Below are 25,371 nucleotides of genomic sequence, written 5' to 3'. Positions count from 1 at the left end.
ATTACATGACTAAAACTGAAATCAGTTATCTTTTAGATTTCTTTTGGATTAGAAAAATTTGTAATTACCAATTAACACATTAAACATGGCTGATTGGCAATGTAATAAAAAATGAAATCCATAAAAAGTAACTAGTAATCAGATTACATTACATTTTGAAATGTAATGTAATCCAATTACGAGTCCTTGATTTTTCTAATCTGATTACACAATCCAGATTATTTGTAATCTGTTACTACCCAACATTGGCTGCCCGTCATGTAGAGACCATCCAATCACTTCCTGATGGATAAAATCAAATTCTGCCCTATAATTGTTTCCCTCATTGAATGTATTATGAACGTTTTACTCAGAAATTAAAGTAAAATAAAACAGCTCACTTTCTGGAGAAAACTTGCCAGCTTTCTGATACTAAAACCCTTCAAAGCGCTTGTCTTTGTGATATATGAGAATAATTACATCTCCCATGCCACAATATGTCATTTCATGGCATCATTCTGTAGTCTTACAAAGATCTTGACATATTTTTCGAGGCTGAGATTTGGAGGACAATGAATACATTCATCCATCTCTAATGGCTCTTACAACATCGTCAGTTCTTAAGTAAGTTGTGAGTCACTTACAGTAAATTAAATTATTAAAAAAACCACCAACACATTAGAGGCGCCAACACGACGTGTCAAAGACTGTGTCAAACGGCCTCTCACCTTTTTGGGTGCACTGTAGCAGGACATTTGCACCCAGTTCTTCCTCCAGTTGATGAGGACGGCCACGATGAGGAAGATGACGATGGCCAAGAGGATACCGGCCAGAATCCAGGCTGCTGATTGGTAGATGAGAGTCATCTCCATCTGGCTGGGAACGTCCTTAGACAGACCTTTACCATCTAGACAAGAAAATGTTTACATCAAAAACTCGCTTCCCACAATATGCCATTATATCCATAGTGGTGTTCCCTCCACTAATCAGTTTGAGTGAAAACAGCTCAGATCTTCCCTCCGCCGCTGTTGTTTTGCTTGGCTGCTTCATCTCGTATTGTTTCCACATGAGTGAGATGTCGTAACTTCACTGAGCAAACAGTCATAATCCACACAGCATTCCCATATCATTCACAGTGTGGAAATTTACATATTAACTCATTTATCATGCTGATGACGACATCATTATACATGGAACTAGTCCAGAGGGTCTCAACTGATGGGTCACGACCTAAAAATGAGCAGGTCTGTTCTGAAAAACAATGTTAAATGGCAATAATAAAAAGAAAGAAATCCCATCTTCCCATCTCTTTTGTTGCTGACGTCCAATCAAACTCTATAGTATTTTTTTGCTTAAATTCATTTTTCACTTGTAGTGTTTTCACGGTACCAAAATTTCAGAAGTCGGTACCGATACCACTGAAATTTCACGGTTCTCAACACCAATTTCAATACCACAGCAAAAATATGCTAATATGATAATGTGCTATTGAACACACCAGTTTAGTTATTTTAATTATTTACTAATAATACATTATTACAACTTTTAACAAGTGAAAACAGAACTTTTCAACATACTGCATTTTTTTGCCAAACTTTTATTCAACAGCTGTCTTGTGATATTTTGATTAATTAGGATCCCTCCGGTAGGAGGAAATCTATTGTTTTTGTTAGTATTCTTCTTATTATTATTCCTGTAGCTCTAAATTGCCCAATAACTCAAGATCTCCTTAGTAAAAAGTTTTGAAATTTGGCACATTGTTACTACAGGCCATGAGTAACTACCACGCCAAAAATGGCCTACGTGAGCCTATAGGTGGCGCTACAGGCCACACCCCAATTTGTCCATTTTCAAAGTTATGCCATTTCCACCCCAGAAGTCCAACATTTCTGAAACCTGGTATATATGCCTCATTTCTCACGAGGAACAAAAAAGCCTCTAGAACCCATAAAGTCCACCATGATGGATTTTCCTGTAAAACTACAAAAATCTACTCCTCCTGAACCATAGCTCCAATTGACTTGAAACTCTGTATGTATGTGTAGGATACATGTCTTTCAATTTGATATTTAGCAAAAATTAATACAAAACAAAATGGCTAAAAGGTGTGCATTTATGTAAATGTCCACATTGTCTCAATATCCATATGTCCAAAAAAATCTAATGCCATTTTGACTAATGTTTTTTCCAACCTAACAGGCTTCAAGATGACATCACTCTGAAGTACTGTGCAAAATTTCACCTTGATATGTCAAAAGATGACAGAATTACAGTTTACTATTATTTATCGCTAACGCTAAAATAATGCTTTACAAATCCGCTAGTCATAAAACTGATACTTCAATTCAATCACCAGTTCATATGAAGACTCTTGCAATGTTTAACAACAAATTAATTAAATGTTGTGTACATGTGTGAAGTACATGTCTCTACCATGTCAATTTTTACATAATTTGCCGTTTTGAGGAGGAATCCGCTTTGCTGCTTACAGCTTTAATTATTATTATTATTACTACTACAATGAATATTAGATTTTACTATACAGCTGCAATATATTTTTATTCTATTTCTTCAATTTCAGTCATCTAGATTTTATTTTGAATCATGCTTAAGTGTTTTTTCTGGAAGCTTAACTTTTCTGTATAAAATGTTCGCCTCACGGACCAGTGTGACCATTGAAGACTTTAAGTCACATCTGTTCATTCTGGCCTTTGAGTCTGACAAATGAAACGTAGGACACAGTTTGTAGTGTTTGTATTTTAGATTACTGGTGTTTGTGAATGTGGTAATTTTGAAATATTATGCTTTACATTTTATTACTGTTTGAAGCACTTTGGTCAACTGCACTCAAAGTGCAAATGCTGTGATTTATTTATATAAATATATAGTTTACATGTGCTGCGCGGTTCACAGTGGATTAGTGCTCTGCTCTGTCATCTCGTACAACGTGAATGATTCTCAGTGTCTGTGGAGTTTCTAGTGGATGAGCGGTCGGATTTATTTAAAGTACGCAGCTCGTCCACAGTAAGATTGCAGCCTTTAGCGGTTTAATAAATCACACAAGGACATGTCCCAATTTTAATTTGATTAATTGGTAATTTCACTGTACAAGGAATAACAGAGCATGCGTTAAAAAGTAAGCCTGTGAGCATTTTAAAGCTAAAGTATCAGTCATACTGCATGCTGGTACCGGATAGAGTCGGTGCTCGGTACTACCGGTACTGCAGAAACACTGGTACCGTTACATCTTTTTTATTTTAGTACCGACTTGGTACCGAAGTACCGGTACTTTTGACAACACTAGTCACTTGGTAGAAGCTCATTAAATTAGACAGATGTCAACATGGACATCAACAAAACTACACAAAGTCAAAGAAAATACCACCCAGACCACATTAAATACACATTCACTTGGTATGAACTTTCCAGGACGACTTGAACGCATCCTAAAATCTGAAGTAAAACTAGTTGATCACCACTGGATACAACTTATGAGTTTCTTGTAAAATATTACATAATGTGTTTGCAGTTGGTTCAGTACCTGTAACTGCAAAGATTGGAGGAACTGTTGTGATCCATGCTGTCTGACTTTCTGTGACAGTAGCTGTGGATTTGACGTTGGGTTTGGTCGCTGCGTTGGACAGCACTATTGGCACTGAGATTGTTGTGACCTCTGCGGAGAAGAAAAAAAAACTATTTTGAACACAAAAATGTTGCATAGACGTAACAGCTGGGTCATCAATCTTATAAAACCATCATCCAAAACCACAGCCACACTAGCCGTTAATCACAGCGATCAACAATGTGCTAAAATGAGTGGCTGTATGATTTATCTGTTTAATTCCGATGTAATTTTTCATGAGTGTTACACTGAGAAAACCAAGCTTCCTGCTTTCTGCTTGATTCCCAAAATCAAAACAAAGACAAGATGAAACGTTTTAGGGCTGAACAATGGCAGCGTTTGTTCCTCTAAGGAAAAAGCTGATGGAGAGCTTTGCTTTTTCTTTCCTCGCATTGAGAGTGGCAGCGAGCGACAGGAAACACACGTGAATGTGCGGATATCGCTGGAATGTTTTCCTTGCTCGAGTCCTGTGGACTGTTGCTGCATTTGCCAATGAAGCGCCACTCAGGCTGGCATCTGTAAAGCCTCATACTCTGAATTAAATGTCTCCCAAACTTGCCTTTGCCAGAAGGGATACAGTAGTCCTAACGTGAAAGTTCTCACATCATTGAGCTTCATGTCATTCCAAACCCATATGACTTTCTTTCTTACATGGAACATAAAACGAGATGTTTAGCAGAACTTCCATGCTTCCCTTTTCCAAACAATGAAATCATACTAAGACCAGGGGCTGTCAAGCTCCAAGAACGACAAAAAGGTACCATGAAAGAGGTCCATATGACTTACACTATATTTCAAGTGTTCTGAAGCCATAAGAAAACCAAAACATACGCCATTATTTCTGAAAAACACTCCTCCTTGATCTGTTACAAGATATGCTATAAGTAATGGCATTTGGCATTTGTTCTTTGAAACAAGTCATTTATTTACCCAAAGTAGCCATGGGAATATGCAGTGTGTACTTTTGACACCAAATTTTCCATTTGCAAAGTGTGTAGAGACTCTTACCCAGGCAGTATGGGCAGCACTGGCCCTTGCGCAGCACTGGTACTCTGCAGCTGGCAGGTGGACAGTGTTGCGAAAAACACTCAACAGTCCCACTGCGACAGGTGCAGCTGGTGCAGGCGTTGGACTTCCACGAGTCACCAGCCAATAGGATTTCTCCATTGGTAGAAATGCAGTATTCCTGTTGGCTATTGTTGACAGGAAGGAGGGGATTGAGTTTGTCCTCTGTGGGTAAGAAGTAGCAAAACGTTTAGGAACTTTTAACTCCCAATCTCAAGCAATAAGACATCCTACTCTCACTAGGGCTGTGCCAATACATTGTGTTTTGATATAGTGATGCATCGTGATATATTGAACCATGACATATGTATCTTGGCAGTAGTTGCCGATAGCAGGTTGTCCTTCACAGCGTTTATTACAGTCTGCTATGTGTTTGGAGACCTGTTTAAATGAACCATTCACAGGGATTTTAACAACTCTACAAAGAGAAATACAGTCTTTCATCTTAAGCGCAGCTCAAAGCCATTGCCCCAGGGCCATTCTGCGATCAAATGCTCATGTGAACTAAAGACGGAGTCACTTAAATGGGAGCAATTCCCACATTCCTGTCAGCAGCCCCAACATTCATCAAAGAGTGCCTGACAATCTACATTTAAAAGAGAGATGAGGTGATAAGATCGAGTGTTGCCATTGGAGAACTGAGGGTTCCAGGCGGTCATGCGAATCTGATTTGATGGCGATGCTCAAGGGACTTTGAGACATGTGTGTGTGCTCAATAGAGGGGCTGCATGAGAAACCAGCCACATGTGTTTTTTTGCCCTGAGGTTCCACGTAAAACCATACAGTTTGCCCCTGTCTGTTTATTGTTTTAGGTCAGACAGTATGTTGCCCCAAGCAGAGCTTTATGTGTGTCGACAAAACCACATGTTAATAAAACTTTGATTGTCTGGATTGTTCTCCATATGGACCTGAACAGGGTCTGAAATTAACTTTTGCACTATATTTAAGTCTTTTGAAGCCATATGATGGAACAGACCCAAATTGAAGACTTTTTTCACTTTAAATCTTGCCCTCTCTGCTGTAGATTTCAAATAAAATATGAAATCAGACTGAATATCAATGATCAAACATACCATCAAAAATATTTGGTTCTCGCCGTGTCTCGGGAGCAAACATCACTGACATTCAAACCTGACACCATATTTAATTTCAGAGCTACAGCAGACTAAACCAGTATACATTGTTTCTAGAGATGAAGTTACTCTTTCCAAAAAGCACAGTTCCGGGTCCTTTTGGTACCTTAGAAAATAACTGCTGTCAAAGAGTGCTTTGTTCAAATTGAGCTAAAAATGTGTGTGTTTCTGGGGTTGAAACAGCCTGTTTCCAAAAGATTACTAGAGTTTTAAGTTTCTTTAACCTCGTGCGACCCCTCGTACACAGGCGTGGGTGTTGCATTTTGGCTTCGCTATACGTAAAACATAATTTAAATTAATTTAAACCAACTGATCTCAGTTCAGGAGACTCTGGGCAGTCATGTGACCAAACAACATGCAGAGTTTATCTTTGGGAGAAATGCTAACAAAACTACATCTGATAAGAAACCTAATTAAGTTTTTACATTGAAACCTGTTCGAGTCAAAAGATTAGAGTCTGTAGTTTCCAGAGGTGGGTAGTAACGTGCTACATTTACTCCGTTACATTTACTTGAGTAACTTTTTGGAGAAAATGTGAAAAGAGTAGATTTAATGGTGGGTACTTCTTTACTCAAGTGAATTTCTATTGTTACAATCTCTTCGTTACAATGCGGGAACGTTACTGTCATTACATTACTGGTTTTAATTCAAGTAAGTGTTCATAAATGAGTCATTTACTGAGAGATTTTTGAAAGGGACTTTTACGGCACCGGAACTTGACAGCAGCGCTCTGTCACTCCACTCAAGTTCATCACTGCAGTAACAGCAGTAAGCTCTCAAAACAAACTTTCTTTATTTCACACAGTGAAAAGAGTTACGTTTATGCGATGCCTTCATTCAACACCAAAACAAGCGGGAATTTCAGCATAAAGAATTACAACATTAGGCTAATAATGCACGATCTTGCTTTGATTCATAACTAAGCATACACAATATTATACATAATAATATAATTGAGCCTGTGAGACATTTAGATTTTTTTCTGTAATAATTGTTCACCCATAAATGAATATTCTGTCATCATTTAGACTCACTCTCGTTGTTCCAAACCTTTGTGTCTTCGTCTTCTCTGGAACCAAAGATCAAGATGTTAGGCAGAATGTTAGGGACTGACATCCTCAGTCACCATTCACTTTCAAAAATGACAAACAAATGGAAGTGAATGGTGACTGAAGCTAAAATTCTGTCTAACATCTCCTTAATTGTGTTCATTGTGTCCAGGTCATACTGGTTTAGAACATGAGGGTGAATAAATGATATCATCATTTTTAAACTATCACTGTAACAGTGGGCATAAAGGATGACACAGGCACATGATTCATGCACGCAAAGTGTTAAAATTAACAATCAGATCTTTGCAATGTAATTTGCAATGTAACTAGTTACTCGCTACTTGAGTAATCTTTTAATTTGATACTTTCTTGCTCAAGTAATTATTAACATTAGTACTTTTACTTCTACTTGAGTAATTAATTTTTAAGAGACTTTAAAAGAACAGTTTTTGGCTACTCTGCCCACCTCTGCTAGTTTCATACGATACGGCATTTTTAACATTTTAGCGATTTATCGCGAAACACCACGCTGCAAAACAAAATGAACACTAATGTGTACTGTAGCGCATATTTCCTCAGAAATCCTATATTTACTGCAGTATCACATTGAGAATAAATGCATGCATCCAAAAGCTGAAAAATGTGTCTTTCAGAGGCTTTATATGGAGTTAGGATGAAAATAAGGTGCATTTCAAACTGTTCTGAGACCAGTGCAGACAGACAGCACACTGGAGGTTAAGTCATTCACTAAATAGGGAGCAAGGGAGCATCCTATAGCTCTCTATGCAGCTTTTATTAACATTAACAAACATCATTACATTATATAATGCTTAAAAGATTATTAAAACAGCAGTTGCCATAACATCCTGTCTATTTAATAAGGATATCTGTGATGTATTAGTGGAGGTGTGTGTTACCTGGGCAGGTGTAACAGCAGGTGTCTTTGTTTTTAATTGGCACGTGGCATAGGACAGGTGGACAAACTTCAGAATCACAGAGCACACGACCCTGTCTGCAGGTACAGCGAGTGCACTCGTCCAAACTCCACGTCTCTCCTTCCACGTAGAGTTCCCCGTCCGGAGCGCGACACACCACCATATCCATCCCCGCCATCTGACCGCTGCCAGACTCATCTGATACAAAACACACAGAACATTACTTTTAAATAACATATAGAAATGCTTTCAGTGTGGCAAAGAAACGTTCCCTTCGTGTTGCATTTATTTGTCACTTTTTTAAAAGCGTGCTATCTTAGTGCTGCCACAACAGATATCTGTGCTTATAGACCATAATACCTGAAATATATACAGCTGTATTGCAAGTTTATTTCAGATGAAAGATGGGCTACACACATTTCTTTCCAGATGAGTTATAAATGTCCTGACAGTATTTGAAAAAGTAAGATGAGTTTAACAGAGGAAGCTGTATGATGTTTCTAAGTATGTCAAGTTTTACCCAGTCGTATACTAACAATGGAATATATAGTATGATTGAGGTAAATGAATGTTGTGAATTCAAGGGTTTGATGTGGATGAATGAAGTAAAACACTTCAGTGTTCAGTGTAACATGTTTGTTTATCGTCTGTGGCTCAAGAGCAAAAACCAACAGACCGTTGGGTCAAATTAGATCAGGACACACAGGAAACCTGCAGGAATATCAGCACATGTGCTTGAAAGTATTTTAGTATTTCACCATAAGATACTGTCAAAATGTATTAGCGCTGCACGAATGTGACAAAAATCATAATTGATGATTATTTCCCTTGATATTGTAAATGCAATTAATTTTGATCACTTTAAAAATACGTATTTTGTGTGGTGCATCTTCATGCCATATTCTTTATACTCTTCTGAATCTATTTTATTGCTGTTTTATAAATGAGTAAATCATGACATTGCCTAAATGGTCAGCTTCACACTGGAAAAACGACATTGTTTTGCAAATTTTGAATAAATTATACATGAAAATTGGACAACAAATATGTCTGCGATTGTTTAAAATGCTCAACCACTACACAAAAAATTCATAAATAAATAAAATGTAATGCTGTAATTGTCACTTTTCATAATCAATTAATTGTGGCTGCTTTATTTGTAATATCGATTATTTTTCCAGTCAATTGTGCATTCCTAAAATATAGAGAACATTAACAGTAAAGACAATGATAGTAGAAACATTTGTCTCAGGTGATCTGACCAGAACTGTCATATGCATAACAAAGCATTAAACCCAATTTATTTACGGTGGTCTATTTGTGACCACTCGAAACAGATCCGTGTGTAAATGGGGTCTGAGCGTCAATACGTTGTACGTACCTTCACAGCTGGGGCAGCACTGGTGCGGTCTGAGCACAGGGTGGGCGCAGGTGGGCACAGAACAGGAAATGAGCACACACATCTCACGGCCAGAATGACAGTAACAGTCGCGGCAGCCGTCGTGCCAGCTGTCACCCTCCTCGAAGCGCCGCCCGCTACCTGTCAGACAGTAACCGGGCAGCGGCTGAACGGAGGCCGTCGTGCTGATCACATGACGATCTGAATCTAATCAAAACACAAAATCAACTTGAAAATGTTCTACAGGAGGATCAGAATTCCTGAGCTGGTATGGAGAGAAAAAACAAAACAAAACAAAATGTTATGACCATTTTTAAAAGAGTCTCATTAAATTATATATTTTAACTTAGAGCTCACAAAGTTGATCAGCCAATTATATGGGTGAATCTCACATAATTCTAATATAATATTATTAAAACATCATAATAATAGAGCATCCCTGATTACTGTCTCCATTTGTATTACTGTATATTAAATGTATTATAATTTTCTTTTATTTTTGGCATTTGATCTCTTAAATAATTCCAAACAATGGCGATAATTGTCTTACAAGCAAAACCAACTCTGTTCCCAAGTACAACATACTTCTAAGCCAAAATTTCTTTCAGTGTTGTTTTGGATTGAGTAACATTTCATCTCTCTCAATATTGAATCATTTGATGAAAACTCATCCAGATGTTTTAAACTAGCTGCTGTGATTTTACACGCATGTGAGCGACTCAACACAGTTTACATCAGAACACAAGCTACATGAGCGCCAAACATAAAAATAGACTCAAAAAATACATCAGATTTAGCTGGTACAGTTAAAGCGCTGTGCTTAACACCTCGTCCTTACCAGATGTGACGAGATAAGATTCCAGTGACAAGCTATCTGCCTGTCCACACCAGATGTGATGCGACACAACGATATTCATACACTAAAATGAGGATAACTGACAATAAATGTAGAAATAGGAGCAATCATAGACGGAACAGTATGTTTATTGAACGCAACTCATTTTCTCACTGAAGCTCCGTAACGCTTTCTACGGCAAGTCCCAAGGGGATAAATACACAAATCACACACATACACAGGGCAAAGTTACTTTATGAATAGCATCCTTCTTCAGTCTGTTACGATTGTTTATGCTCACGCGGTACTCCTGTTGTTATTTCGTCGATCTCCATGTAACAGGGAAGCGGAGAGAAAGTTGGAATGACCCGGGATGTCTCCCCACTACCATTCTGAAACGGTGTGTGTGTGACAGAACTCCGGCTGAAGAGAGCGAGACTTCAAGCACAACATTCGGTAGATGTGTGACACCCTTGGCCAAAATCAAGTTGTTGTGAACCGGCTAGTGAGACGCCGGCTTTAATATACTGCAATAAGAATCATTTTAGACCCATTTGTTGACTGCGCTGCCTGGTGCGGCATTGCAGAAATAGAAACCATTCCAAAAATAGAAAGCCCTGTTGCTGTTGCTCGTCGTGTGTCATGGCTGATTAGGACAAAAACTCAGATTAACATGGAAAAGATACCTTTTATTGTGTGTCATGGCGTCGTGGCACATCTGGTTAGGACATGGTGTTAGCGTGCTAATGGACTGTTGTACAATAGATCAATAATTTGTCACATACGGACTGAATTTAGTGTTAATGTTAACATGTTTTAGCATGTTGCTAGGTGTTGCTAGCATGTTTTAACTTGTAGCAAGGCATTGCTATCATGTTGCTAGCATGTTTAACATGAAGCTAGGTGTTGCTAGGCATTGTTAGCATGTTTTAGCATGTAGCATGTTGCTAGAATTTTTAGCATAAAGCTAGGTGTTGCAAGCATGTTAGCATGTTTTAGCATGTAGCTAGGCATTGTTAACATGTTTTAACATGAAGCAAGGCATTGTTGCTAACATGTTTAGCATGAAACTAGGTGTTGCTAACATGTTTCTAGGCATTGTTAGCACGTTTTAGCATGTAGCTAGGCATTGCTAGCATATTGTTAGCATTTTAACATAAAGCTAGGTGTTGCTAGCATGTTAGCATGTTTTAACATGTTGTTAGGGATTGTTAAGATGTTTAGCATGAAGCTAGGTGTTGCTAGCATATTACTAAGCATGGTTAACATGTTTTATCATGTAGCTAGGCATTGCTAGCATGTTACTAGCCTTTTTAGCATAAAGCTAGGTGTTTCTAGCATGTTAGCATGTTTTAGCATGTAGCTAGGCATTGCTAACATGTTTTAACATGTAGCAAGGCATTGCTGCTAGCATGTTTAACATGAAGCTAGGTGTTGCTAACATGTTGCTAGCTTTTTTAGCATAAAGCTAGGTGTTGTTAACATGTAAACAGGTTTTAGCATGTAGCTAGGCATTGCTAGCATGTTTTAACATGTAGCAAGGCATTGCTGCTAGCATGTTTAACATGAAGCTAGGTGTTGCTAGCATGTTGCTAGCATTTTAAACATAAAGCTAGGTGTTGCTAGCATGTTTTAACATGTAGCAAGGCATTGTTGCTAGCATGTTTAGCATGAAGCTAGGTGTCGCTAGCATGTTGCTAGGCATTGCTAGCATGTTTTAACATATAACTAGGCATTTATAGCATGTTGCTAACATTCTGTTAGTTGTTGCTAACATGTATCTAGCATGTTTAGCATGAAGCAAGGTGTTGCTGCCATCAACACAGCTGACTGGACTGAGGAGATAATTTCCAACTCATGGCTTTGCAGCAAACATTTTATTACAGATTTGTTATTAACTCATATCATTATAATAATAGTGTAGCTAAGAATATTTCTGTATTTATGATGGCTTTGTGTCTTACTTTTGTTTAATCAATGATTATAACTAGGTATGTTACAAGCAATAGTGTACCCAAACATAGCTAGCTTTGAACCTGAAGGCTCATTTTATTCTATAACAGTTTGCCACACTAAAATCATGTTAACACACATATTGTTCAATTCTGTTGCACTCCGTCCAGCTAATGTGTGGCGATCGTGACTCTAAACCAGCCTACTTATACATGGCTTCCTCAACCAACCGAGTCAGGATGAGTCAATTCTAATAAAGTAGTTTTGCACATGCTTAGTTTAGTGCTTGTAATAAACATGCCGAAGACGTTTATTGTCTGTCTGCTACGGCTCACAGTAAAGTGATTAAACTCTGCAGAACATGCAGTTGCAGTAAAACTGCTCATGTGACCGCTAGGATTGATGATCCAGATCAGATGAAGTTTCATTACCTCTGACTCCTGTTTAAACCGGACCAGAGTTCTGGCCTGAACATCCTATGGATCAAGAAACCGCTTCATTTTCATCCCAGTCTGATGTCAGTGCGTTTGCGCAGTAACTCACCGTTACATTCACAGATACTGCAGCCCTTCCTGTTCTTCCTGAAGCCGTCACTGCAGCGTTTGTCGCACGTGAACGGGGGACACTTCACACAGCGACACATCTCACAACCGTGTTTGTTCCTCCTGAGATGAGAAACACCAAAATATGGGTCAATGATGTGACGTTCTTTTTTTTTGTCCAGATCTATTAAGTAAAAAAAAAAAATTACTTTAATACACCTCAACTATGATGAATATGTTTTCAACTTCTGAGTTCAAAAATGGGGAAAAATGTCATCCATTCATCCAAACTTTTTGGGGTCAAAAATGTCATGTGGTGTAACCATCCCGAGACAGTAACAAATATAAAAGCCTCATTAAAAGCTGGAATTTTTGAAAAAGAAGTGTTAGCATAAGTTGTTTTTGTTTTGAAATATTATTAATATTTGAAAAATCAGTCAGGTGGTGTAACCAACATGCAGTTGGCCATTTTGCGGTCACGTGGCAAGAAAACCACAAAACACATTTTTATGAAAAGGCACATTTTGATCAGGTCAAATTGAGTAACCCTAAGAAAACGTCTTAATATTCGTGACTCATAAATTCATAATATTAGTCTAAAAAAAATCCTTAAAAAATACATTGATAAACTTTAAAATGAATGATTAAGTTCTGTACACTCGTGTGTATTCAAGGTCTAAGGAAAGTATTTTATTACCCCTTAATTGATGGTTACACCACTTGACATTTTTGTGATTAAATCAATTATTTATTTATTTTTGGTAGACAATGCTATATATATGTTTTTCAAAAATGTATGAAACCAACATGGACATAAAAATGACATTACTTCGAACTTAATACACGTTTTTTGAACAACATTTGTAAAAGATTTTAATTTTTATCATCTCGGAAAACCATCAGCTTCTTTTGTAGTAACAATGATACAATTTTGAAACAGAAACCACCTGGAAAACAACATGTCTATACTGGCCCACAAACTAGACCAGCACTAACCAGCTTGAACCAGTAGGCAAACTCATTCTGGCCTCTATTGGCCTTTCCAGTGTGGTGATTAGCAACAGAAACACACTGCTAAGTTCAAACACAGTTAAACTTCTAAAGACACATGAAAGAACATTTCTCGATACCTAATAATAACAGATGACACTTTTATGATAATAACGTCGTGATTCATTAAGGTGTTCTGAGCAGAACCGTAAGTCAGAAAGGCGCGATACACCGTAACCAGACGCTCAACGGATCTTGAGGGCATCTGGTTGTGTTTTCCCCTGCAGTATATAAGCAGCTTTGAAGAGTCCAGATGAAAGAAATATGTAACAATTCTGATATCACACACACAATACTCCAGCATTAACACTGAACATCACCTCAGCTGACTTCTAGATATGACTGGAGTCCCTCCTTCAATGTAAGTCTATGGGGTTTTTCATAAAATAAAGCATGAGCTAGATGACAAATAACTATGCAATGAATACAGACTTCATGAGGGCTCCATACATCACTGATTAAACCTCATTAACCAGCACTGCATTGTTATCAGCCACAGTTAATTTTACTGTCAGACATTAATTAAACAAACCCTCACATCCCCTCGCCGTACAGTAGACACTCACTGCTGAGACAGCACACAGAGATCTACAGTACACAAACACAGAGGCGAGCGGCCCGTGACCCTGGAGTCCAGCTTTGTTTAAACTCGGCCGGTAGAATTTCACTTGGGACGACTGCTGACTCGACACGCATTCCTGCGGGCCTCTGCCAATGGGCCGCTCCATCCTATCAGGTCCGATGATGTTTTAGCCCTATAGAGAACGGGAAGCGATATAAGACCCCTTTTGTGTGGAGCCCGACGCTTTTGACTGTGAGAAATGTCACTATAAACAGACGCTCGATCTCTGACACTTGCACATCAAGCAAGACTTGAACTTTGTCTTCAACTCGGGTCTTATTCATCAGCTCTGTTGCGTGACATACTTAGACAGCATTGTAGTGTAGTGTACTGATTTGGACCAGGATTCAGAGCTTCAGAACCACAAATGAGGTATTTTAGAAACACAAGGGGTATCTTGCCATCTCCAAACACTCAAAGCCGAATATCATCTCCTGTTCTCGATGTGAGCCACTATAAACAGGGATTTCCTCCAGAGAGTGAGATGTAGAGACGCCACTGATCTTAGAGGATTCAGACTTCTAAAGGCTCCTCAGAAATGATCCAGGAAGCCCTGCGTCCCCTGAGGTATTCCAGATCTCAGGAATCTAATGAAAATCGATCCGCTCTGTCCTCTGTTGGGGATGCATGATTTAGAGATGAGTCGGAATCTCAATGCACTAACATAATTGAGGACGTGTTTGTGTCAATGTGTATTTGACCTTTGTTTTGAAACGGATGCATGGTCATGAAATGAAAGTGTTGACTCGGACGCAAGACGCTCTGAGGAGAAAAAGTGTCCAGATGTTTGACTAGGTTCAAGGGATTACAGGGGGCGATTTTCTCGAACACATTTTTAACCCCCATGTTAAGCAGCTTTTCACACTTGTAATTTTAAAAGAAGGTTAGTACCACTATGAGTTATGAAGCCCAGCTCTGGAGCAGAAGTCAGTCTGTGTTAAGAGTAGATATATTTAAACTTACACATATCCATACGGACAGGTCTTGCTGCAGGTCATGGGGCGACAATTTGGTACGCTACATTCACAAACTTCACAACCATAGTGATCTTTCTGATATCCCAGAGGACACTCCAGAGAACAGTATGAGGACAAAACAGGACAGGTATCATCTGAAAGAGAGCAAATAAGAAGATGTATTTTCATATACGCTGAGGTATATACACTGTACAAACATTGTCAGTGAAGAGCTGTGTCATAATGTTGTCTTGACAAAGCCACCATACTGTTATTCTACAAACTTGGTTTAGAATTATCTAACAGTCTGACTATCTATCTACCTATCTATCAATCTATCCAATGGTTTACCTGACAGTCTGTCTGTCCATCCATCCATCCATCCATCCATCTGATAGTCTGACCATCCATCCATCCATCCATCTGATAGTCTGACCATCCATCCATCCATCCATCCATTCATCCATCGGTTTACATGTCAGTCTATCTATCTATTTAGCCATCCATCCATCCATCCATCCATCCAATGGTTTACCTGACAGTCTGTCTGTCTGTCTGTCTGTCTATCCATCCATCCATCCATCTGATAGTCTGACCATCCATCCATCCATCCATCCATCCATCTGATAGTCTGACCATCCATCCATCCATCCATCCATCGGCTTACCTGACAGTCTGTCTGTCTGTCTGTCTATCTATCTGATAGACTGACCATCCTTCCATCCATCCATCCATCCATCCATCCATCCATCCATCCAATGGTTTACCTGACAGTCAGTCAGTCTGTCTGTCTGTCCATCCATCCATTCATCCATCCATCAACCCATCCGATGGTTTACCTGAGAGTCTGTATGTCTGTCTATCTATCCATCCACCCACCCATCCTTCCATTCAATGGTTTACCTGAGAGTCTGTCTGTCTATCTATCTGACAGTCTGACTATCTATCTATCAATCCATCCATCCATCCGATAGTCTATCCATCCATCCATCCATCCATCCATCCATCCAATGGTTTACCTGAAAGTCAGTCAGTCAGTCAGTCATTCAGTCTGTCTATCTATCTATCTTTGATAGTCTGACCATCCATTCATCCATCCATCCATCCATCCATCCATCCATCCATCCAATGGTTTACCTGACAGTCAGTCAGTCTGTCTGTCTGTCCATCCATCCATTCATCCATCCATCAACCCATCCGATGGTTTACCTGAGAGTCTGTATGTCTGTCTATCTATCCATCCACCCACCCATCCATCCATTCAATGGTTTACCTGAGTGTCTGTCTGTCTATCTATCTGACAGTCTGACTATCTATCTATCAATCCATCCATCCATCCGATAGTCTATCCATCCATCCATCCATCCAATGGTTTACCTGAAAGTCAGTCAGTCAGTCAGTCTGTCTATCTATCTATCTTTGATAGTCTGACCATCCATCCATCCATCCATCCATCGGTTTACCTGAGAGTCTGTCTGTCTGTCTGTCTAGTTTTACTTCCTGAAGAATGTAAACACTGTGACTCTTTAAAACATTTAGCTGTTTGTTTGACATATCAACTTCTGACTCAACCAATGGAAGACAGAGGTGGGGTAGAAGGGATGGTAACGGTGTTTGGGTTCTTCCTTCTCTTTAATTTGTTTCTTCAACACAAATTCCTGCATTTAATTCAGCTCAAACCAATACGTTTATCCTTATATGTATTACCTTGCACTTGCACTTTTTTAACAAAGACATAACAAACATCAATGTTATATTTGCATACTGAATTCCAACTGGTCGTCTTTCTTAAATCTATTTGCTTTCACCCATCTAATGTGTTTACATGCACACTAATGCGCTGAAAATGACCACAAATCAGCTTATTTAAAATATCCGACAATGCAAGAAAATGGTTTACATGAGACTTGAAATCATCCAGTTATTCTCTAATTTTGATGTCAAAACATAACAGTCATGCACACAACACTTGCGCACATTGGATAAGCCGGTAAGAACGCCTGTATAGGTGTTTACATGCAGTGTAAAATCGGGATAATGGGCATTCCGAAAAAGGAATGCCGTTTAATGCATTTACAAGACCACACACTTTGTCGGCTTATTATGCAGAATTGGTGTAAGAATGTGAATGCACTCATTGACTTTTCAGAATTGTATTATCTATAACCTAATTTTATTTGTGTTTATATCTGGTCTATAATTTTACCTCAAACTTTAACACTTATCATTTACTGCCTTACAAGAACAAGTATTCACTTCAGGTAATTAGTGCAACTGCACTTGGTGCTGCTAGTGCCACAGAAATTACACAATTCACCTCTAAAAAAAAAAATGTGATAGATTATTGCAAGTTTTTGAGAGCTTGCAGGCGTAATTATTTGGAACAGTTTACAAGCCCAGAAAAATGTGCCATGATGCCCAGATGTCAAACCAACCCCTGAGACCTGACTTCACGTGAGAAACAACCTTCAAACTTCAGAGAAGTCATGACAAGTGTTGTGCAGATTTGTGAGATGGATTAACATCTGAGATCATTATGTTTTTGACTCTCGTGTGTGTGTGTGTGTGTGTCGTGTGTGCGCGCGGAGTCTGTGTTTGCTTGTGTCGCGCGTCGCTGGTGCTTTCTCAAAACAAAAACTTGCAGTATTTTGGAAGCTGTTTGCACGCAAGCCGGTTCTCATGAGTTTTTGTGTGCATGTGTGTGTGTGTGTGTGTACTCACTGCTCACACACTGGCACAGCAGACAGCCACTGGGGTCCTGCTGGAAGCCGTATGGGCAGTCGTGCCCAGAGAGAGAGCAGTTCTCCAGCGGAGGGCACAGCAGCGGACTCACCGTCTCATATGACGGTTCTAGAAGACAAAATGAATAAAGGTGATAAATATAGTTCCCATTCACAATGCATTTTACTTACGTAACGTAAGACGGGATATTCAAGTTTTGCTAAAATGACATTAACATTATACAATAGCCCATGGGGCCTCTGTGATGTCAGCCTAAAAGGAAAGTCATTTCAGAGGCGGAGCAAGTGCTTGGATGAAAGATTACAAAGTCAAATATTTATTTATTTGGAAAAACGTGCACCAATGACTCATGCAAAATAAGGTCAGAAGCATACTTTATAAAAGATCACACATGCTTGACTAGCGCATTGCATATACATCTATAAATGGATGTTTCTTCAACTTGGGGCACATTATTGTCCCAGGTGTTGATTATTATTAAAATGAACTTTATTTCTTTTTCTTACAAGAAGGTCTCATTAAAACTGAATAGGAAACTTTTTACCAGGCCTTCATCATTATTTTGTTACTTTTCAAATGTTTTATGTATTATATATTTTATTTTCAAGTTTTAGCCTCGTCCCAGACCACGAGTTTCAATATTAAACTATGAAAATCCATTAACAAAATACAAATTATTTCAAGTTTAAAATTATGATCATATAAACAGAGTCATTTATTTAAGAGTATTTATTTATTTTGCCCCTAATAAAGTTTGTTCAAAAGTTAGTGTACTTGTTAACCAAGTGAACAAAAGTGTCAGTGAAGAGCATGAAATATGAAAAATCATGGGAAATATCACTTTTATTAGCGTCATTTCCAATCAAGCTGAAATTTTGCCAAATTATGTCACATTAAAAGTGTGAAAATATGATTTAATTTTGTGTATTTAGGATATATAACATGTTAACTATGAAATTAAGCTTTAGCAAGACAAAGCAGTGCGTCATTTTATTTAAAAAAGTGTTAAAAATGTCATTTCCATCAGCATCATTTCCAGCACAGAATACTATTAAATACAATACAGAATTTGAGATGTGCTGGAAATGACACAAATCTCTTGTGATGCATGAACACACACTGTTGCACATTGTTAGTAGACAAATTAAATCAATTATTAAGAGTGTGACATTTTTTTTAATGACACTTTACTTTCTAGAAATCCACAGTGATAAAAGTGCATTTAGTTAAATTAACACCAAAACATATAGAGAGTTTAAAGGAATATTCCCGGTTCAGTACAAGTTAAGCTCAGTCGACAGCATTTGTGGCATAATGTTGATTACCACCAAAATTATTCGACTCGTCCCTACTTTAAATGTGTGTTCCAGTGAGACACTTACAATGGAAGTCAATGGGGTCAATCTGTAAACATTAAAATACTCACTGTTTCAAAAGTATAGACACAAGATGTAAACAATATGTGTGTTAACATGATTTTAGCGTGATATAATCACTTACTAACCACATCTGTGTGAAGTTAAGGTCAATTTTACAACTTCGTTGCCATAACGATATAGTCAACCCTAAAACTCTAAAATGACTGTAAAAAAACTTCACAGCTCAAATTAATGTCAGTGCTGTAAGTGCATAAGCTTCACATTTCCACCTTTATCCTCTGCAACTCTGAACCATTTTTGGGCTGCCGCCAGCAATTTTTCACACTCAAATTTAAAAGCTTACCATTTACACATATTGTGGACTAACTGCCAAAAATTGGTCAAAATTTTTTCAGAACCAAAAAAATAAAATAAAAATAAAAAAACATATTTTTGTTGTCCTATACTTTTAAGCATTTAATTCTGGTTTTGTTCACCCAGTCTCCCTTCAAATATTCGTATTTTACTCCACTAGAGAGCAACTTCCATCACAATATACAGATCTGAAATGTAGGTGGCGCTCTAACGCATTTTAGCCCTCACAGATGTGCTCGTCCATAGACATTCAGTCTAATTTTCAGTTCAAGCACCACTCTCGTTGTTTCATCAAATATCTCGGCCTCTGTGTGGACTAGAAGCTCAATCTAGGTGTCATTAGAAAGACAAGATCCCTGTTGCGATGATATATCAACTTTTATCATCATTAGTCAATAACATATATTTCTGATGATTTGTTTAGCATGTTTTTCCTGCTGGATGGCATATTTTATTCTGGACATCTAAGATATAACATTGGATTATTCAGCCAAGCAAGCTCACAGACAAGTAAACAATGGCTCATTTTTTAGAGAACTTCCTAATGCAAAATCAGATATAAAGTTGTTAGCTATTTAGGGCTTATAGCAGCAGTTATCAGAACATAGAAGAGACATTTGTAGTTGATGACTTACAAAAATCATCTTTCACCATGTGATTCTTTTGAAAATCTTTTAAACTGTGGTATTAGTGCAACAAAATAAACTATAAAGTGAAGTTCCTTGGAATGAGAGCTTTCATTTGATATATGACTTGTCCATTTAAGTGCTATTTTAAAGACTTTTATATTCATATTAATATTTCTACCACATTACCACTAGGTGGCGCTTATTTACGACACAAATGTTTTAAGGTCTTATTTTGTTATTGTAAGTAAAATAAATGCAGAAGTGATGGTTATCGCTGAAAATTTCAGATTCTAAGCTTTCAAGCGATACCACAAATGCCTGACTTATGTATACGTGGACTTGAGCGTTTTAAGTGTACATTTTTTTGCGATATAGCACCCCCTTTTGGACCCGCCGGCGGGTCCTACAGTTGAAGAGGTTAAAACCCTGCAAAAACTGGCCTCATTCACTTTGTTCCATTGTAAGTTCCTTACTGGAACTTTGATTTTTGCTGTTTAGTTGACCTGAGAGACAAATGTGTTCGTAAATTATGCTAATGCCCACTATAGCGCCTCTTGTGGACATGCTGAGAATGCAACAAATACTTAAGGTACATAACATCGCATTTTCACAAAATCGAGCATGCGTAGCTGTTAGTGTTTGCGGGCTCGATTTTCTACTTCCAGAGTGTGTTAGATAAGTGTGTTAGATGTTTAGCTATGATGTAAACTGCTCAGATATTTCTGGTAAATACATCCTGATGTGTTCGACTACTTCAATGCCACAAGAACCGTGCGTTGAAGAGAAACACTCGTGTGCTGTTTGGCACACAGTATTTGAGCCACTCCTGGGGGTCTCATGTTCCTAAACAGCATCCTGGTGCAGTGTTAACTGCAAACAGAAGTGTCCAGTGTCCAGTGATTACACATAAACGCAGCTGCAATTACCAGCCATCCTCCTGATCTGACAGCTTTGATGAACGAGTACCCGCTCACATCGTTTAAAATTGCCGCATGAAGCATGCTAGCATGAACAAAAGCACTGCTTTTCCGATTTCTTGTTGAAAACATCACCGCTTCTGTCATCTGAAACACAACCTTCTAACCTCAAGAAGGAGCTTTTGTCGAGTGCAACACTAATGGAATGCCACATGTGCCATTGGCACAGATGCAGCTAAAGAGGTGCAATTAATTATTCTTCCCAGAAGAAATAATAATCCATCATTAAGAACAGCAGGTGGCTTCCATTTAGCTGGTTGGAGCAGTAAAAGTTAAAGCTTTTGTAGTCTATAGGACGCCTACAGTTGTGCACTATTGAGTGGACATAAGTGGAACGCATGTTTAAAGATTTAATTGGCTGTTCATTCAATAAATCTCCGGCAATATCCGCAGCTACCTTTAAACAGACACAGATTTCAGCTTAGAGACAGAACTGAGCCTGTGGTGGACTTACAGTGCAGCGTTTTAACCGACTTATATCTATATCTATCTATATCCATAACTATGCTTTGTTGCGTGGTGTGTATTACACAATCTATAGACTATATATAGACTACACTGTATATAGACTATCTATATAGTTATATGAGGTAATAGACTCTCTCTCTCTCTATGTGTGTGGTCGTGTTTGACCTTGGGTTAGAACCCCAACTGAAGGGTTGCGATCTTTGAGACTTTGTTTTGAATACTTTGAATAGTTTGAGACATCTTGACACGTTTCCTCTGTGAATGATAGACTTTTACAATGTTTGTGCTGAAGTGTTACTCTTTCAGTTTGTGTAATGGTCATTATGTCGATGAAGATGCAAGAATAATTATCACTGGCTTGATTGCTGAATCTGCGTATCACGTCAATTTCCCAAACGCTGACAGTATTGTAACGGTTTACATTAGCATGTTACAAGTTGTCAAGAACTTGTTCGTACCCTCACAGAATGGGCAGCACTCTCCAGGGATTTTAACGGGGTTCTGGCAGCTCTGTTTGCAGGCCATCGCGGTACAGTGAGGTTCTCCGTCCACACACTGACAGAACGTGCAGTCGTCTTCTTTCCACTGTTCGTCGTGAGCTCGCAGTTTATGATCCATCCAGCAGCTCGCCTTCATGCTCTCCACTGACAACAACTCCACATCTACAGACACAAATTCACACAATGTCCTGAAAAAGGTGTTTGCATGACAAAAGAGCAAGGAAAAATAAATGGTTATTATTCCGCAACAAAAGTAAGGAACCTCCATTACAAAAACGATTACCATATAACTGTATTTACACAATACTCCAACTTACTGTATACCAGAAGGCATTAGCAAACTTCCAATTGGGCCTCAAGATGAGTTATACAGTATGAGCTATATTATAATAATCTAACTTGCTATAAGAAATCCTAAAACCAGCTAAAAATCAAGATGCACCATATGTAAACTGTACAATTGTTATTGGTCAAGGATCAGTTTCCTTATCTCAAACTCAAACATTAATTACAAGTGAGAAGAGAAAAACTGACTCTATATCAGTGGCCATGGCTTCATTTTCTGAAATAACATACAGTTTTTAAAACAAATGTTAAATAGTGTAATTCCTGGATTAAAACCTATTTTAGATTATAGTAGCATTGAAAACGAGTTTATCCAAGTTTGTATAGTCATAGTTAAATTTGTCGATTTAAATACAATTGAAAGATTTTTGTTGTGTATTTTATAAATATGTATTTTTACTAGGGCTGTCAACTGACTAAAATTTTAGTCAAATTAATTACATGGTGTGGCGATTAATCGAATTAATCGCAATTAATTGCATATATAAATATTTGCTGAGAAAGCCCTTCAAATAATATTTCAATATACAGTATAATGATTAAACAATTATAAATCGTTATATTTAAACAATTACAAATAATATATAATATATATAACGTAATGCATTTTAAATATTCAGACAATTAAAATGCATTACATTATTGTGGCAGAGGAATCAAGCATTAAAAAAGACAATACAAAAAGTGGCTTTAGAATGCAATATATTGTTTATTTGCATATTATTAAACATAAGCCAATCATTGGTCTACAGTTCACAGCAATCCATTTTGCAATTGAATTTGTCAATCAGTCCGAGATTTATTATACGGACGCGTCAATGTACACCTGCGTCAGACGGACGCTTTTGGACCGTCTCACTTTGGTTGCGTCGCATCATAAACGTACTATTTTTAGGTGGCTGTGTCAAGTTTAACGTAGTTTAATTTTTGTTCTCCATCAAGCTGTGTTTTGAACGCATGAACACGTCCTTGTGTCGTGCTGTCTGCTGAAAGTTTGGTTTGTTCTCTGTATAAGCTGCATGTTGCCTACACAGCTGGAGTTTCTTTTACTGCCCCCTGGAGAAAACAGGTGGTACTACAAGCTTGAACTGCTCAGGAATCTTCCTTTTTACGGTTTATGATTAACTGTGTACATTTTTTTATGCATTATTTTTTTATACAATTAATCACACTGAATCAACGTGTTAAATCAACAGCCCTAATTTTTACACACATTATCTGTGGAATTACAGCTTCAAATTTTCATATTAAGAAGAAATTCAGAACTCTGAATACAAATCTCTCACATACAGATCTCAGAGATTCAGATCATAAACAAATTAGGCCAAAGGTCAAGCAAAGCTAGGTTATTTACTTGGTCCAACCAGTGGTCAGCATATATATTTAAAAAAAAAAGAACACTGGTTTAGATTAATAAATGCTTTAGGGGGTCTGGGTATCTCAGCGAGTATTGACACTGACTACCACCCCTGGAGTCTTGAGTTTGAATCCAGGATGTGCTGAGTGACTCCAGTCAGGTCTCCTAAGCAACCAAATTGGCCCGGTTGCTAGGGAGAGTAGAGTCACATGGGGTAACCTCCTTGTGGTCGCTATAATGTGGTTCTCGCTCTTGGTGGGGCGTGTGGTGAGTTGTGTGTGGATGCCGCGGAGAATAGCGTGAAGCCTCCACAAGGTGGTGTGTCTCCGCAGTAACGCACTCAACAAGCCACGTGATAAGATGCACGGATTGACAGTCTCAGATGCGGAGGCAACTGAGATTCGTCCTCTGCCACCTGGATTGAAACGAGTCACTACGCCACCACGAGGACTTAGAGCGCATTGGGAATTGGGCATTTCAAATTGGGAATAGAAAAAAAATAAAAAATAAATAAATGCTTTAAAAAAAAATGTGTCCATTGTAGTTCTTGTTAACTATTACATTAACTAAAGTTAACATATACAAACTTATTACATGGGTCTCTGGAATACTCAATTATGACTGGTCAATGGCGCCACCTAGCGGTCTGATTTAGCTGTCAGTTTTCCCAGATTACGGTGCGATCTCTTTAAGTAAACTTATAAAATTATTTCAACTGAAATAAATGTTTAATGTCCATTGATTTATTTGGTAAGTAGTCTTGTAATAAGCAGGATAATGAGCAGTTAAGCCCAAACTATACTTCAGTTGTCCGTGTTGCTCTGCGCACAGTATACATGACGCAAATTTCGTCGTCAGCACAGTCAACGCGGACTGTCCTCGTGCGGCACCTCGTCTGTGCACATTGTCGGCACATACGCCAGTCGTTGACTGTACTAAAAGAGTATCACAAAGCAGTCATAGTGCGCATGCATCAAAAGTGTTCGTATTCGCTTGCGGTCAAAAGAGTATACATTGAAAGGCAACGTGGTCGACCGGAGTACATATACCTGGGGACAGTCCAACAAAACTTGGAGGCGTAATTCAACGGTTCAGCTATTTCTTTCTTTGCACATAATTACGTAATGTCAACGCAAATCAATATTTTATATCCATTTATTTATTACATTATAACAGCCGGCTGGCTGTACATTATTCCTTATAATTAGTGTACAGTGAAACCACATATTTTGGCAATATAAAGTCTGCAGTGACACAAAGTAAAAGAAACACATCCAGCAAAGAAAATTAATGATTTCTCACTGTCTGAAAACACTATGTTCAGCATCTTCAGCTTCCATGTGGCATCAATGTATGAATGCAGTAATGGACACAATGCTTTTATTAAAATGTAAAAATGGTTTGTGCCGGATGGGTCTGTCGGGGTGACGCAAGTAAATAACCCAGCTTTGCTTGACCTTTGGCTTATTTTGTTTAT

At 38.2% G+C, this 25,371-nt stretch overlaps 1 protein-coding gene across 1 annotated transcript in view; it reads right to left on the bottom strand.

Annotated features, from left to right (window-relative positions):
* The window catches only part of LOC127455170 (cysteine-rich motor neuron 1 protein-like), a 61,392-nt gene that overhangs the window by 1,964 nt on the left and 34,057 nt on the right, over positions 1-25,371 (bottom strand). The window contains exons 6-14 of the mRNA XM_051722819.1: positions 22,151-22,354; positions 17,865-17,993; positions 15,151-15,298; positions 12,517-12,638; positions 9,168-9,392; positions 7,769-7,984; positions 4,610-4,831; positions 3,521-3,652; positions 708-886 (exon numbers count right to left, since the gene is read on the bottom strand). Coding sequence (XP_051578779.1) covers positions 708-886; positions 3,521-3,652; positions 4,610-4,831; positions 7,769-7,984; positions 9,168-9,392; positions 12,517-12,638; positions 15,151-15,298; positions 17,865-17,993; positions 22,151-22,354 — 1,577 coding nt within the window. The remainder of the gene's footprint in view (positions 1-707; positions 887-3,520; positions 3,653-4,609; positions 4,832-7,768; positions 7,985-9,167; positions 9,393-12,516; positions 12,639-15,150; positions 15,299-17,864; positions 17,994-22,150; positions 22,355-25,371) is intronic.

Source organism: Myxocyprinus asiaticus, chromosome 17 (genome assembly GCF_019703515.2).
Source record: "Myxocyprinus asiaticus isolate MX2 ecotype Aquarium Trade chromosome 17, UBuf_Myxa_2, whole genome shotgun sequence".
Classification (NCBI taxonomy): Eukaryota; Metazoa; Chordata; class Actinopteri; order Cypriniformes; family Catostomidae; genus Myxocyprinus; species Myxocyprinus asiaticus.
This window is presented reverse-complemented; position numbering and strand designations above follow the sequence as displayed.